The 12,296-nt window shown below is 37.6% G+C and overlaps 1 protein-coding gene and 1 long non-coding RNA gene across 2 annotated transcripts; both read right to left on the bottom strand.

Annotated features, from left to right (window-relative positions):
- Nucleotides 1–9,716: 9,716 nt before the first annotated feature.
- Nucleotides 9,717–10,186, bottom strand: LOC143857381 (uncharacterized). The gene is made up of 3 exons (XR_013238645.1): nt 10,052–10,186; nt 9,868–9,943; nt 9,717–9,764 (listed from the first exon to the last, which is right to left on the bottom strand). It is a non-coding gene; the product is annotated as an uncharacterized LOC143857381 (long non-coding RNA).
- A 59-nt stretch (nt 10,187–10,245) lies between these two features.
- Nucleotides 10,246–11,292, bottom strand: LOC143857399 (uncharacterized). The gene has a single exon (XM_077367828.1). The coding sequence runs from the start codon at nt 11,290–11,292 to the stop codon at nt 10,246–10,248; it is 1,047 nt and encodes a 348-aa protein (XP_077223943.1).
- Nucleotides 11,293–12,296: the final 1,004 nt, after the last annotated feature.

The raw sequence follows: 12,296 nt of genomic DNA, 5'->3' as shown, positions 1-12,296 counted from the left end.
ATGGCAATGATTGGTGGATTGACTCTGGTGCGACGATGCATGTCTGTAAAGACAGGAACCTGTTTTCAACTTATGAAACAGTTGAAGATGGAAGCGTGTTATACATGGGAAATTCGTCGACAGCAGAAGTCAAAGGGAAGGGCAAGGTGGAACTTGAGTTCACATCCGGCAAGCGACTCACTCTAACCGGTGTCTACCATGTACCAGAAGTTAGAAAGAACTTAGTGTCTGGAAGCATTCTCAACAAGAATGGCTTCAAACTTGTATTTGAATCTGACAAGTTCATTCTTTCTAAGGGGGGTACTTTTGTTGGGAAGGGATATATGTATGAAGGGATGTTCAAACTTAATATCAATAAAGTGAATGTCTTTGCTTATGTTTTGGATTCTTCTTTATCTTTATGGCATAATCGTTTAGGACATGTAAATACTAGGAAAATGAATGATATGGTTAAGTTAACCTTAATTCCTAAATATGAAAATGACTTAGTAGATAGATGTAAAACATGCATGCAAACCAAGATAATCACTAAGTCATTTCCTAAAGTAGATAGAACTTCTAACTTGTTAGATTTAATTCATAGTGATGTATGTGACATACATAGTGTTCCCACAAAGGGAGGTAAAAAGTATTTTGTTACATTTATTGATGATTATTCTAAGTACTGTTATGTTTATCTACTTAGTCATAAAGATGAGGTTTTAGAAAAATTTAAGATTTATAAAACTGAAGTAGAAAACCAATGTATAACAAGCATTAAATGTCTCAGATCAGATAGAGGTAGTGAATATCACTTTCCTCATTTCTGTGAATCAGTAGGCATAGTCCATGAAACTTCTGCCCCTTATACACCACAACAAAATGGTGTAGCAGAAAGGAAGAATATGACACTTACTGAAATGATTAATGCTATGCTTGTTAATTCTGGTTTAAATAAAAGTTTTTGGGGTGAAGCCTTACTTACAGCTTGTCACATTTTGAATAGGGTACCAAGTAAGAAATCTGATATAACCCCTTATGAACTGTGGAAGAAAAGGAAACCAAACTTAAGTTACCTTAAAGTTTGGGGTTGTAGATCTATAGTTAAAGTCCCTAAACCTAAGTTAAGGAAATTAGGTGAAAAGGGTATTGAGTGTATCTTTTTGGGATATGCTAGTCACAGTAAGGCCTATAGGTTCTTAGTTATAGAACCCAATGATTTTATAGATGTCAATACCATAATTGAATCTAGAGATGCCTTTTTCTATGAAAATAGGTTCACTGCAATTCCTAAAGAAATTGAACCTACAACTTCTGTAGATCATCCTTTAGAATCACAAACAGAAGTTGGTGAACCTAGTGTACAACCTAGTAAAATAAGAAGAAGTTCAAGAGATAGAAGGGATAGGAGTTTTGGCCCTGACTTTGTAACCTACCTGGTAGAAGGGACAAGGGAAAAACTCCAAGGTTCTGTCTTGTTAAACTTAAGCATAGAAAGTGACCCTCAAACCTATGGAGAAGCCATAAAGTCACAAGATGTTGCTTTTTGGAAAGAAGCAATTAATGACGAAATGGATTCTATCATGGGTAATAAAATTTGGATTTTGGTTGATCTACCACCTGGGTCTAAACCTATAGGATGTAAATGGATCTTCAAGAAGAAGATCAAAGTAGATGGGACCATAGAAAAGTTTAAGGCAAGGTTAGTTGCCAAAGGGTTTACTCAAAAACCCGATATTGATTACTTTGACACATATGCACCTGTTGCTAGGATTTCTACCATTAGAGTGTTGATTGCCCTTGCTTCCATATACAAACTTCACATTCACCAGATGGATGTTAAAACCGCATTCTTAAATGGTGAACTTGATGAAGAAGTGTATATGGAACAACCTGAGGGATTTATTCTGCCAGGCCAAGAGCATAAAGTATGTAAGCTTATCAAATCTTTGTATGGGCTTAAGCAAGCCCCTAAACAATGGCATGAAAGATTTGATAAAGTCTTAGTGTCAAATGGTTATAAGATACATGAATCAGATAAATGTATATACAGTAAATTTAAGGGCGGCAAAGGTGTTGTTATTTGTTTATATGTTGATGACATGTTAATTTTTGGTACTGATATTGCAAGCATTCAAAGTACTAAATCATATCTTTCTCAAAACTTTGATATGAAAGATATGGGTGAAGCTGATGTGATTTTGGGTATTAGAATCATAAGACAGGACAATGGTCTTATTCTAACACAATCACATTATATTGAGAAAGTTCTTAAAAAGTTTAACCATTTTGAATGTTTACCCATTTCAACACCTTTTGACCCAAATATAAAGTTATATCTTAATACTGGCAGGACTATCTCTCAACTAGGGTATGCTAGTGTAATTGGTAGTCTTATGTATGCTATGACTTGTACTAGGCCAGACATAGCATATGCTGTAGGTAAACTTAGTAGGTTTACCAGTAATCCTAGTTTTTCTCATTGGAATGCAGTCTATAGAGTTTTAAAATATTTAAAGAAAACTATAGACTATGGTTTATGTTATAGTGGGTATCCAACTGTAATAGAAGGATACTCTGATGCTAGTTGGATAACTGAGCGTATAGACCATTTATCAACCAGTGGGTGGATTTTCACCCTTGGTGGGGGAGCAGTCTCCTGGGCCTCTAAGAAACAGACATGCATAACAACTTCAACTATGGAAGCAGAGTTTATAGCTCTGGCAGCATGCTGTAAAGAGGCGGAATGGCTTCGGAATTTGTTATTGGAAATTCCGTTATGGTCTAAACCAATGCCATCGATTTATGTCCATTGTGATAGTCAGGCCACACTATCAAGGGCATATAATCATGTTTATAATGGTAAGTCCAGACATATAGGACTTAGACATAGTGCTATAAGAGAGTTACTTACTAATGGAGTAGTAACTATTGATTTTGTGAGATCGAGCCAAAACTTGGCCGATCCATTCACTAAAGCTCTTGCAAGAGATCTGGTGTGTAAAACATCATTAGGGATGGGGTTAAAGCCATTAACCAATAGTCACCAATGATGGAACATCAACTCAACGCTTGAATAAACATCAAGTCTTGAGTTCAAGGAGTCCAAGTACATCATATGGAGTGATTGCAAGCACTATAATCTGTATTATTTGCCATCCCAAGGTAAAGTGCTTGGTACCTGTAATGTTTAAAAGGAGAAGGCTGAGTATTTAAACTCTTAATAGGCTTATAACATAATGTTAGAGTGTCTTAGTTACAGGGGCACTCTTGATAAGCCTACCTATGTGAGTGTGGAAGTGGTGCCGCTTCCTATGAGACCTGGCTAGTCTCTAGAGCGCTCATGAAACCAAGATATAGACACAAGGCCAGTACATGTGTCGGTTTTAGAAATTGCCCAAAGAGGTGAAATCTTGTGTGTGAGACGTATCCGGTTAACCAAATAGAATAGCTAGTTCAAAGATACGTCTACTATGCAATTCTGGTTAACTTTGATATGTCCTCACTAAGTGAAGGTTCAAATCGAGAGATACATTCATCTATGCATAAGATTTCCAAGCCTGATGAGAAAATTTTCTTTGATTTTGAAAATGGTGGGGGATTGTTAGTGATTTTGCATTTTCAAAATCATGTATATTACATGTTTTAGTGTTTTGGAAAATGTTTTATCAAAAGCGTTTGGGAAAAAGAAAATGTTTTCTTGGAAATATTTGCTTTTACAAAAGGATGTAGAAGTGTAGTTGAAAAAGATAGTTCCACATCGGATGAGAGAAAAGAAAGAGAAGGGCTTATAAAGCACTACCTTTTCTAACTCTTGTTGATTGCACATTGGGTTGAACTCATGGTTGGACCCGCGGGACGGTGCAACGCACCGTTTGCACACGCGCGCGTGCGGCGTGGGCAATGGGCTATAGGGCGCATAGTGGCGCTTTATTGGCGCTTTTTTAGGCGCACTTTGCACTTCGCACGTACGCAACGTCGCGAGGAGCGATTGGAGCCTTTAATTTTTCCAGATTTGATCTGCACCGTTGGATCAAGATGAAGGTGGACCGGTCGGATGGGTGGGTCAAATGGTTCGCAGGCCCATCAAGCCGAATGGTTCAGTTGGGTTGAGCTTCGGTTCGGGCCTAATGGTCGGCCCAACGGGCCCATGACTCCAACGGTCAAAGGGTGTGATCAAATGGGTTGTGTCCCTTTCCCCAACGGTCATGTGCCAAGGGGGTGCGATCCACACTATAGATGGTTGATCTAACGATGACTGGGTTGGAGAGAGGTTTTACTCAAGCCAACAGTCACATCTAGGATCGATCAGGACCGTTCAATATCAATGGGTGCGATCTAACGGTCAGATTTCAAACATTCTGGAAAGGTGCCCTGTAGAGGTGTTTTTCACACTGAAAAGACACCAGATGGTCTATAAAAAATGTGCAAACTTCAATCATTTCAAAAAGAAATCGAATTGGCAATTCTGACTGACTTTACACTCTCTTCTACACTCCTACAAAAATCCCCAAGTATTTCTACATACTGTTTTTCTTTTGTTTACTGTTCTAGATACTGTTTTTCTGCAGAAACAGAATCTAGAGATTTCTCTAAGGCTTGAAATTTCGGAAGGGCATTTCGGGTTTGATTCCGCTAGTGCTACGCGTCATCAAACATTAGTAGGGCTTCCCTACTAGGCTTCATTGTATCTTGGAGGCAATTCGCGGATCCCCTTTGCACACTACTAGTGGGGGCGAATCTTGTCTTAAGGAAAGTGATATCACGCCTTGAAGCAACAAGTTTCTGTTTTCTATCATCAACAGTACCCTCAACAAATTTTCCAACAGAAATATGGTGGGCTTGGCTGATGTAGTAGCACCAAAAAATGGAATTTTTTATCAGTGGGAGTGGATCTAGTTCATGCGACAGAGGAGCCTAGCCTTGAGAGGGAAAGGCAAAGGATTTTGATGATAGTGGCATTTTCGCAAGGGATTTTGACGGGGCTTGGACTTGCCTTTCCCTACATGCCTGTTGAGTCTCTTTTATCCTCATTTGGAGTAAGCTGTAGTACAATCCTCAGTGAAATTAGTATTTTCGCAGAGATTAGTAAATTTAGCATGTAAGTGATTGGTTTGAAAATGATAGGTTCCACAGGAAGAGGTTTTTGAGTTATTACCATCAGGTCATCCATTCTGGCTTATACTACATTACTACCAGTATGTTGGTTAAATGGTGGTCATGGTGGTGGATTTTGAATTTGTACTTTTGGATGCAAAGTCTCCTTTTTGGTGTCTTTTGTGAAGCCAAACTAGGGCATATTTTTTCCCACCTTTGAAGTAAATTGAAACGAGGGTTCCCACCTATGTCATTGTGCTTTTTTATGACAGATTATGTTAGTCAAAGTTCCCTTACCAGTGGAACACAAACTCAAACTATCATTTCTTTACCTATAAATATTTTAAGAAAATCATGCTTCTGTGACAATAAACATACTAATAGCAAAAGTAATAACAGTAGTCATAATACTTGTGTTAATTTCCACAGTTTACAATGTTAGTCATGACTTCAATACCTAACTAAAAGCACCTCATAGAAACTGCTCTCAAGAGTCTCAACCACTAGATTACTTGTGTTAGTATGCCATTTTTAAAGTTTAATATTGGGAACTTTGAAATATCTATTGAGCCAAATATCCATTAAGTTAATAAACCGATTCTTGAAATAAGCAAAATGTAAATCTTCAACAAGTATAGAGTACAAATATTAACTAAGAATTCTATGCTCTACTAAACATTAATACTTTACAATTTCAGTGAAATCCTTCATGATGGCAAAAATATGTGAAAATAAAAGAAGCAAATTCTATAAGGTCTTGTGCATAATCCATGAACCCAAGTAAATACATAATGCACCTGAACCAGCTACTGGGGAAAATGATGGCAAATTCAGCCAACTCACCCACAAGTTTCAGATGAACAAAAGAAGAAAATAAAATCAACATATATTCCCCCACAAATTCTTCATAGGAGAAGATTCCACGAACCCAATTAACCGATGAAAGCACAAAAACCAAAAAAAAAAGACACTATAGATATATAGAGAGAGAGAGTTATGTGAAGCTACACATACGTGTAGCTAACTTAGCTGCACCGACGGCTTAAAATACAGTGGGCCCACATTGTTTGGGTGATCCAAACCATTCATTTGATAGGCCCTCACATTGGTAGGGTGTGCCTAAAAAATCAGCTCCATTGGATGATCCCAACCCTTCAAACTATGGAGGAAAAAATGGACAAATTTGTGAAGGCTTTTACACGTCCATTTTTGCCTCCACAAATCGTAGGGTTGGGATGATCCTATGGCGCTGATTTTTTGGGCACACCCTATCTATGTGAGGGCCCATCAAATGAATGGTTTGCATCACCCAAATAATGTAGGGCCCACTGTATTTTAAGCCGTGTAGCTACACTTTCTCATATATATATATATATAGAGGAAAATGATTGTGAGCTTGAAGCTCATATAGCTTATATGAGCTTGAGGGCCCAAACACATGTGAGCCCACATTGTTAGGATGATCCAAAACATTCATTTGAAAGGCCCTTACATAGATAGGGTGTGTACAAAAAATCAGCTCCATAGGATCATCCTAACCCATCCAAAAGTGGAGGGCAAAATAGACAGACACCGTTTGCCACAAATCTGCCCATTTTTGCCCTTCGCTTTTGGAGTTATTAGGATGATCCAATGGAGCTGATTTTTGGTACACACCCTATCTATGATTGGGCCTTGTAAATGAATGTTTGGGCCATCAAGCTCATATAAGCTATATGAGCTTCAAGCTCACAATCATTTTCCTCATATATATATATATATATATATATATATATATATATATATATATATATATATATATATATATATATATATATATAGCCAAACCTCCTAACTAACAATTGCATGCAACTAAACATTAATACTTTACAATTTCAGTCATATGCTTCATGATGGCAAAAATATGTGAAAATAAAAGAAGAAAATTCTATAAGGTCTTGCGCATAATCCATGAACCAAAGTAAATCCATAATGCACCTGAACCAGCTACTGGGGAAAATGATGGCAAATTCAGCCAACTCACCCACAAGTTTCAGATGAACAAAAGAAGAAAATAAAATCAATATATATTCCCCCACAAATTCTTCATAGGAGCAGATTCCACGAACCCAATTAACTGATGAAAACACGAAAACCAAAAAAAGACACCATATATTTCAGCCAAACCTCCTATAATTTTTGGTAAAAAGATGGTATAACTCCGTAAATTCCCCATGGTATTGAGCTACAAGGTTTCCTCTCTTCTTTTCCAACTTTGATCCTTGTGGATTACAAGGGAGTTCTTCGAATTGTAGAAGAAATGGGGCATTTCCTTGCTCGATTCACTCTTTTGTTTGAAATTTCTCCAAAGGAAGCAGCGTATCTTGCATTGTTACTGTTCTTCTAATGTTTTGTGCAATCTGGTTGTGAAATGAAAGGACTTTGGTTCTCTTCTCTTCAAAATTTGCAAATGACTAAGGTAATCTCCACAACTTACATTCGATCCGCATTAATTCTAAATGAAGTGTCAGATGAGGATAAATTTCATGATTAAAAAGCTCCAAGAGAAAAGGCGCAGTTTATCACTGTCAATTCGTTAATTCCATGGTTGCTGCATGTTTCTAATTGCTTGAACTCGTTAAATCTGTTAGTTTCACAATTTATTGCATGTTGTAACTATGATTCAATGAAATTAAAGAAAGGCTGTGATGGAAATTACTGAAAATAAGCTCAAATCGAGTAGATCCAAAGCAACTTTTAACAGTTCCTGCATATACTTTTAATCTGCTGTTCACGTTTGTATCTTGGAGGTTTTCTTGAAGTTCTTTTTTTAATTTCCCCGACTGATTTTATCTTTGATAAATTCTTTTGAATTCATTGGATGCAGCTCCCTTTGAAGTGAAATAGAGGCAAGGACTGGTCCTAGAATACTTGAGTTAGTATGAATTGGAATAGCCTTTGGGCTGTTTGATTAAGTTGTGTGAGCTGTTTGATTAAGTTGTGTGAGAGTTAGCAAGATTCCAGTATCTTAATATCTCCTCAAGAAACTGGCTGTGGATTTGCATGCCCAAACAAAATCAGTTGCAGAAAAACAGGGGCGATGCCAAAAATTTTGCACAAGGGGGGCAAAAATTATAGTAATTTTTTTTCTCCAAACAAATGAAAGTAATATTATAGTTTCCAAAAAAAACCCTCATATATATTCCATCACCAACATACATTGAGGTAAACAAAAATGACATCTTACAATTTTAGAGTGCAAAACCTAATAACATGACCCATAAGAAAATTTTATAGGCTTCCTCGACGTGGTCTCGTTTTTTGGAAACGACACATGATTGTCTCATCATCGATGTTACCAAAAATATCCTTCTCAACATATGGAATCAAGCAATCAGCCATAAATTGATCTGACATTCTATTGCGTAATCGATTCTTCAAGATCTTCATGGCAGAAAGGGCCCTCTCAACGGTTGCAGTTGTGACTGATAAAATTAGCCATAAATTGATGTTACCAAAAATATCCTTCTCAACATATGGAATCAGTGTTTAAAAACGCGGTTTCGACGCGGAATGCGGCCGAAGGAAATCCTTGTCGACTCGACGCGGACGCGGTCAAGAACGCGGTTGACACAGTTGACGCGGCCAAGTCAGATGAGCCGTAATTTTTTATAAAAATAAATAAATAATTCAAAAAATAGAAATAATGTAAAAATAAGTATTAAAGTATCATTAGTAACTAAATCATTAGTGAAATGGATCATATTTTTCTACAAAAAAAGAATACATTATATTTGACAAAAATGCAAAGAAAAGAGCCTAAGATAGCCCATGATCAATACATGCATTGTGTTACATTAAATTCAAAATTTTACAAGGGCTTCCGCTCAGACAATTTCTTCTCGATGAATATAAGAGTAGGCACATCAGTAGTGTGGATCATAGCGAGTGGCTATATGGAAATTGATGGATTCTTTGGTCGGTGTAATTATGGTTATCAATCGAGTTACTCTCAGAATATTCAAGAAATATGCCAAATGTGTTTATATTATGCTGCCATGTATAGCCAATATTCGGATCCATCTCTAGAGCACCATGCAAATCATAAGCGTCAACGTCCCCAGTGTAGTGTTGATACGGATCACGGTCATCATAATCATGTTGATCATCAGATCCAACAAAATATTCATGACCCGCAGCGTCTCCATGCGCATCAGGGTTGGGCTCATCAACACCTTCATTATAAACTGCAAAGTCACCTCCGTCGTCTCCATCACCATCATCATTATCACTAGGCTCATCATTTATGCAATGCTGATGTCTATCAGAACTGTCACTTGACCCACCTTCATTTGTCGGTGACTCCTCACATTCCATCTCTTTTCGTCTACTTGCCTGAACATCTAAAAGTGGTGGTTCCTTCTCAACTAACCATTCCTCAGCATTTTCTTCAGCAAAAATTATATCTAAATCGATTGGACCTTTGGGACCACTTCTAACATTTCGTTCTCGCAATCTCAAATTGTAATGGACATACACTAGTTTTTCCATCTTCTTCACTGCAAGCCTGTTTCTCTTCTTTGTATGAATGTGAGCAAATGTACTCCAATTGCGCTCACATCCTGAAGATGAGCAAGTTTGGCTTAACACAATCACATCAATCCTTTGCAATTCAGGATGCTTAGTACCATGTAAACTCCACCACTCCGCTGTATTTAATAAAAACGTAAAAAATAATTATTCATATAAATTTGATAGAATCATATCAAATAGCAATCATATGTTATTTACAATTACATCGTAATAAATTACCTGGGTCCATTGCTGATTTGGATCTCAATGCATCTTCACTCCCAAAATTACCAATAACATCGCGAAACTCCGCAATCTTATAAATAAAAAGAGAATGCATCAGTAATACTACATAAGATACTATTGAATCTAATGAAAGGAATTTATAATGAATAAATTATGTTTGATTGGTAAATATTTATACTTGAATTGATGCGTTCATTCGCTTTGAGGAACTTGGCTCCAAGCGGTTGATGCACTTTAATAACCCTTCCATAATTTCCGGGTGATTGGACATTCTACCACCATACTGAAATATTGGATTTAAATAGTAGCCTGCAAAAGTTAAGTTAATCAGAATTTTCAGATGTTTTTACCAACAAAATTCTCAACATTACATTAGAAAAAACTAGCTTTTATACCTGCTGCATGAAGAGGGTGATGTAGTTGCGCTGCCCATCGCTTGTCAATGATATCCCACAACTTTTTGCATAAGTTTTTCGTTAGTTTTTGTATCTCCTCCTTTGAACGATCGATAGCTTCATATATAAACCCCATAGCAGGTCTTTCTTCTGAATCCACCATTCTTAGCACGGTAACAAGTGGCTGTGTGACTTTGATGATTCGCTGAATATTTTCCCAAAACTTTCGATCTGTTATAATTTGTTCAACCTCTCTTCCATCTGCCAGTTTTGCATAGCGGGATCCATTCCATTCTATCGAAGCCAACAAGCTTTTCAACCCTGCTTGACACTCATTTATGCTAGAAAGTGATAGGTATGCGGTAGCAAATCGTGTGACAGCGGGCCTAATAATATCTTTTTGACCAGTATGATGTTTCATCCAATTTAGGACTTGTGAATGATTATAAATAAATTTTGTTATCTTTCTTCCTTTCTCAATCCACTCTTTTAATTCTGGCAAGTCTCCTATCTCCTCCAGCATTAAGTCAATGCAATGTGCCGCACAAGGGGCCCAAAAAAGATTTTTTCTTTTCTCCATCAATAGTCTTCCAGCTGCTGTATAGTTCGCTGCATTATCAGTTACAAACTGAACAACATATTTTTCTCCAACTTCTTCAACCACTTTGTCAAATAGTTTGAATAAATATTTTGCGTTCTTCTGCTCACTTGAAGCATCAATGCATTTAAGGAACACTGTCCCTCGAGGACAATATGCCAAAAAGTTTATCAGTGTCCTTCCATTGATGTCTTTCCAACCATCGGCCATAATTGTACATCTCGATCTGTCCCATATTCTTTTAAAGTCATTAACATATTGTCTGACATCTTCAACCTCTGCATCTAATATGGGACCTCCAAGTTCGTATGGAGTTGGTGGATTAACTCCAGGTCCTACTTGGAAGCCGCATGAAATGGCAGTCCGGCAAAATACCATAGTCTTCCCACCACCCTGCCCAACTTCTTCTTCAAGTCTTTCCCCCATGCTGCTCTTAAAGTAGGTTGTCGTGATGGGGGTACAAACGTAAGTGGGTCTAAAGTTCCAGTCCTTGTAGGAACCTCGTGATAAGAGGCTGAACGAAAACCTCTGCCCGTACCTGTGGGCCCTATCGCCGATGGGCCAACATCAGAACTTCGTGCTGCCACAAATGGACCAGCATCAGACCTACGTCTAGGTGCAAATGACGGGTCTGCATCTGACCTACGTGAAGGTCCTGATGATGGGCCAGCTCCATCTCATGCGATGCGTTGTGCTTCCATTTCCATAAAGAATGTACGTTGACTAGCTTTCCTCGCTGCATATCTCTACTTAGCATGTCTTCTTCTTGTGTGCCTCGTTATTCAGCAATCTGTTCGTTCACGTTCTTTACTGCTTGTTTCTCCTCTTTATAATTTTCGAGGGCAGCTCTCATTTCTTTCATCACTTGTTCAGGCACGCTTGGACACCCGGCAACGTTGCCATGTAACTTAGCAAGATGATGTTTAAAGCGATTAATCTCACCGGTAGTGATTTTACAATAAATACAACGCACCATTTTTCTCGATGGTGGATTCGACATCGTCCCATGCTCCCATGCAGGATCAAGCGGCATTGAGTGTCACTATATCTAGAAAAGTGTAAAAATAGGAGATGACTGTCATTACTAAAATAAGGGATTAGATTATATGAGGTTCTATATGGTGTAATCCCCTATAGTCCATTATTTTTCAAGAAGTACTATATGGCTTAAAATATAACATGATCCCAACTGTCCATTGGATGAGCAACAATGTAAATGCATTGTGGCCCAAAAATTATTTACATAGGATGATCCCAACCCTCTGATCTATAGAACTTTCCATAATATGCAGTTATCAATAGATTTAGGATCATCTTGTGGCAATCATTTTTTTGGGCACAACCTATTGATGTTTTGACCCAACAAATAGATGGTTTGGATCATCCTATGCGTGAGCCATACAAAAAATATATCAGATTTATTATATTTC

Source organism: Tasmannia lanceolata, unplaced genomic scaffold (genome assembly GCF_043159265.1).
Source record: "Tasmannia lanceolata isolate RefF3 unplaced genomic scaffold, GAP_Taslan_0.1 ptg000024l, whole genome shotgun sequence".
In the NCBI taxonomy this organism is placed as follows: domain Eukaryota; kingdom Viridiplantae; phylum Streptophyta; class Magnoliopsida; order Canellales; family Winteraceae; genus Tasmannia; species Tasmannia lanceolata.
The sequence above is the reverse complement of the archived record's forward strand: the minus strand, read 5'-3'. Positions and strand labels throughout refer to the sequence as shown.

Coding starts and splice junctions, on each gene's coding strand:
- LOC143857399 (XM_077367828.1), bottom strand. CDS start 11,292: ATGGGGGAAAGACTTGAAGAAGAAGTTGGGCAGGGTGGTGGGAAGACT.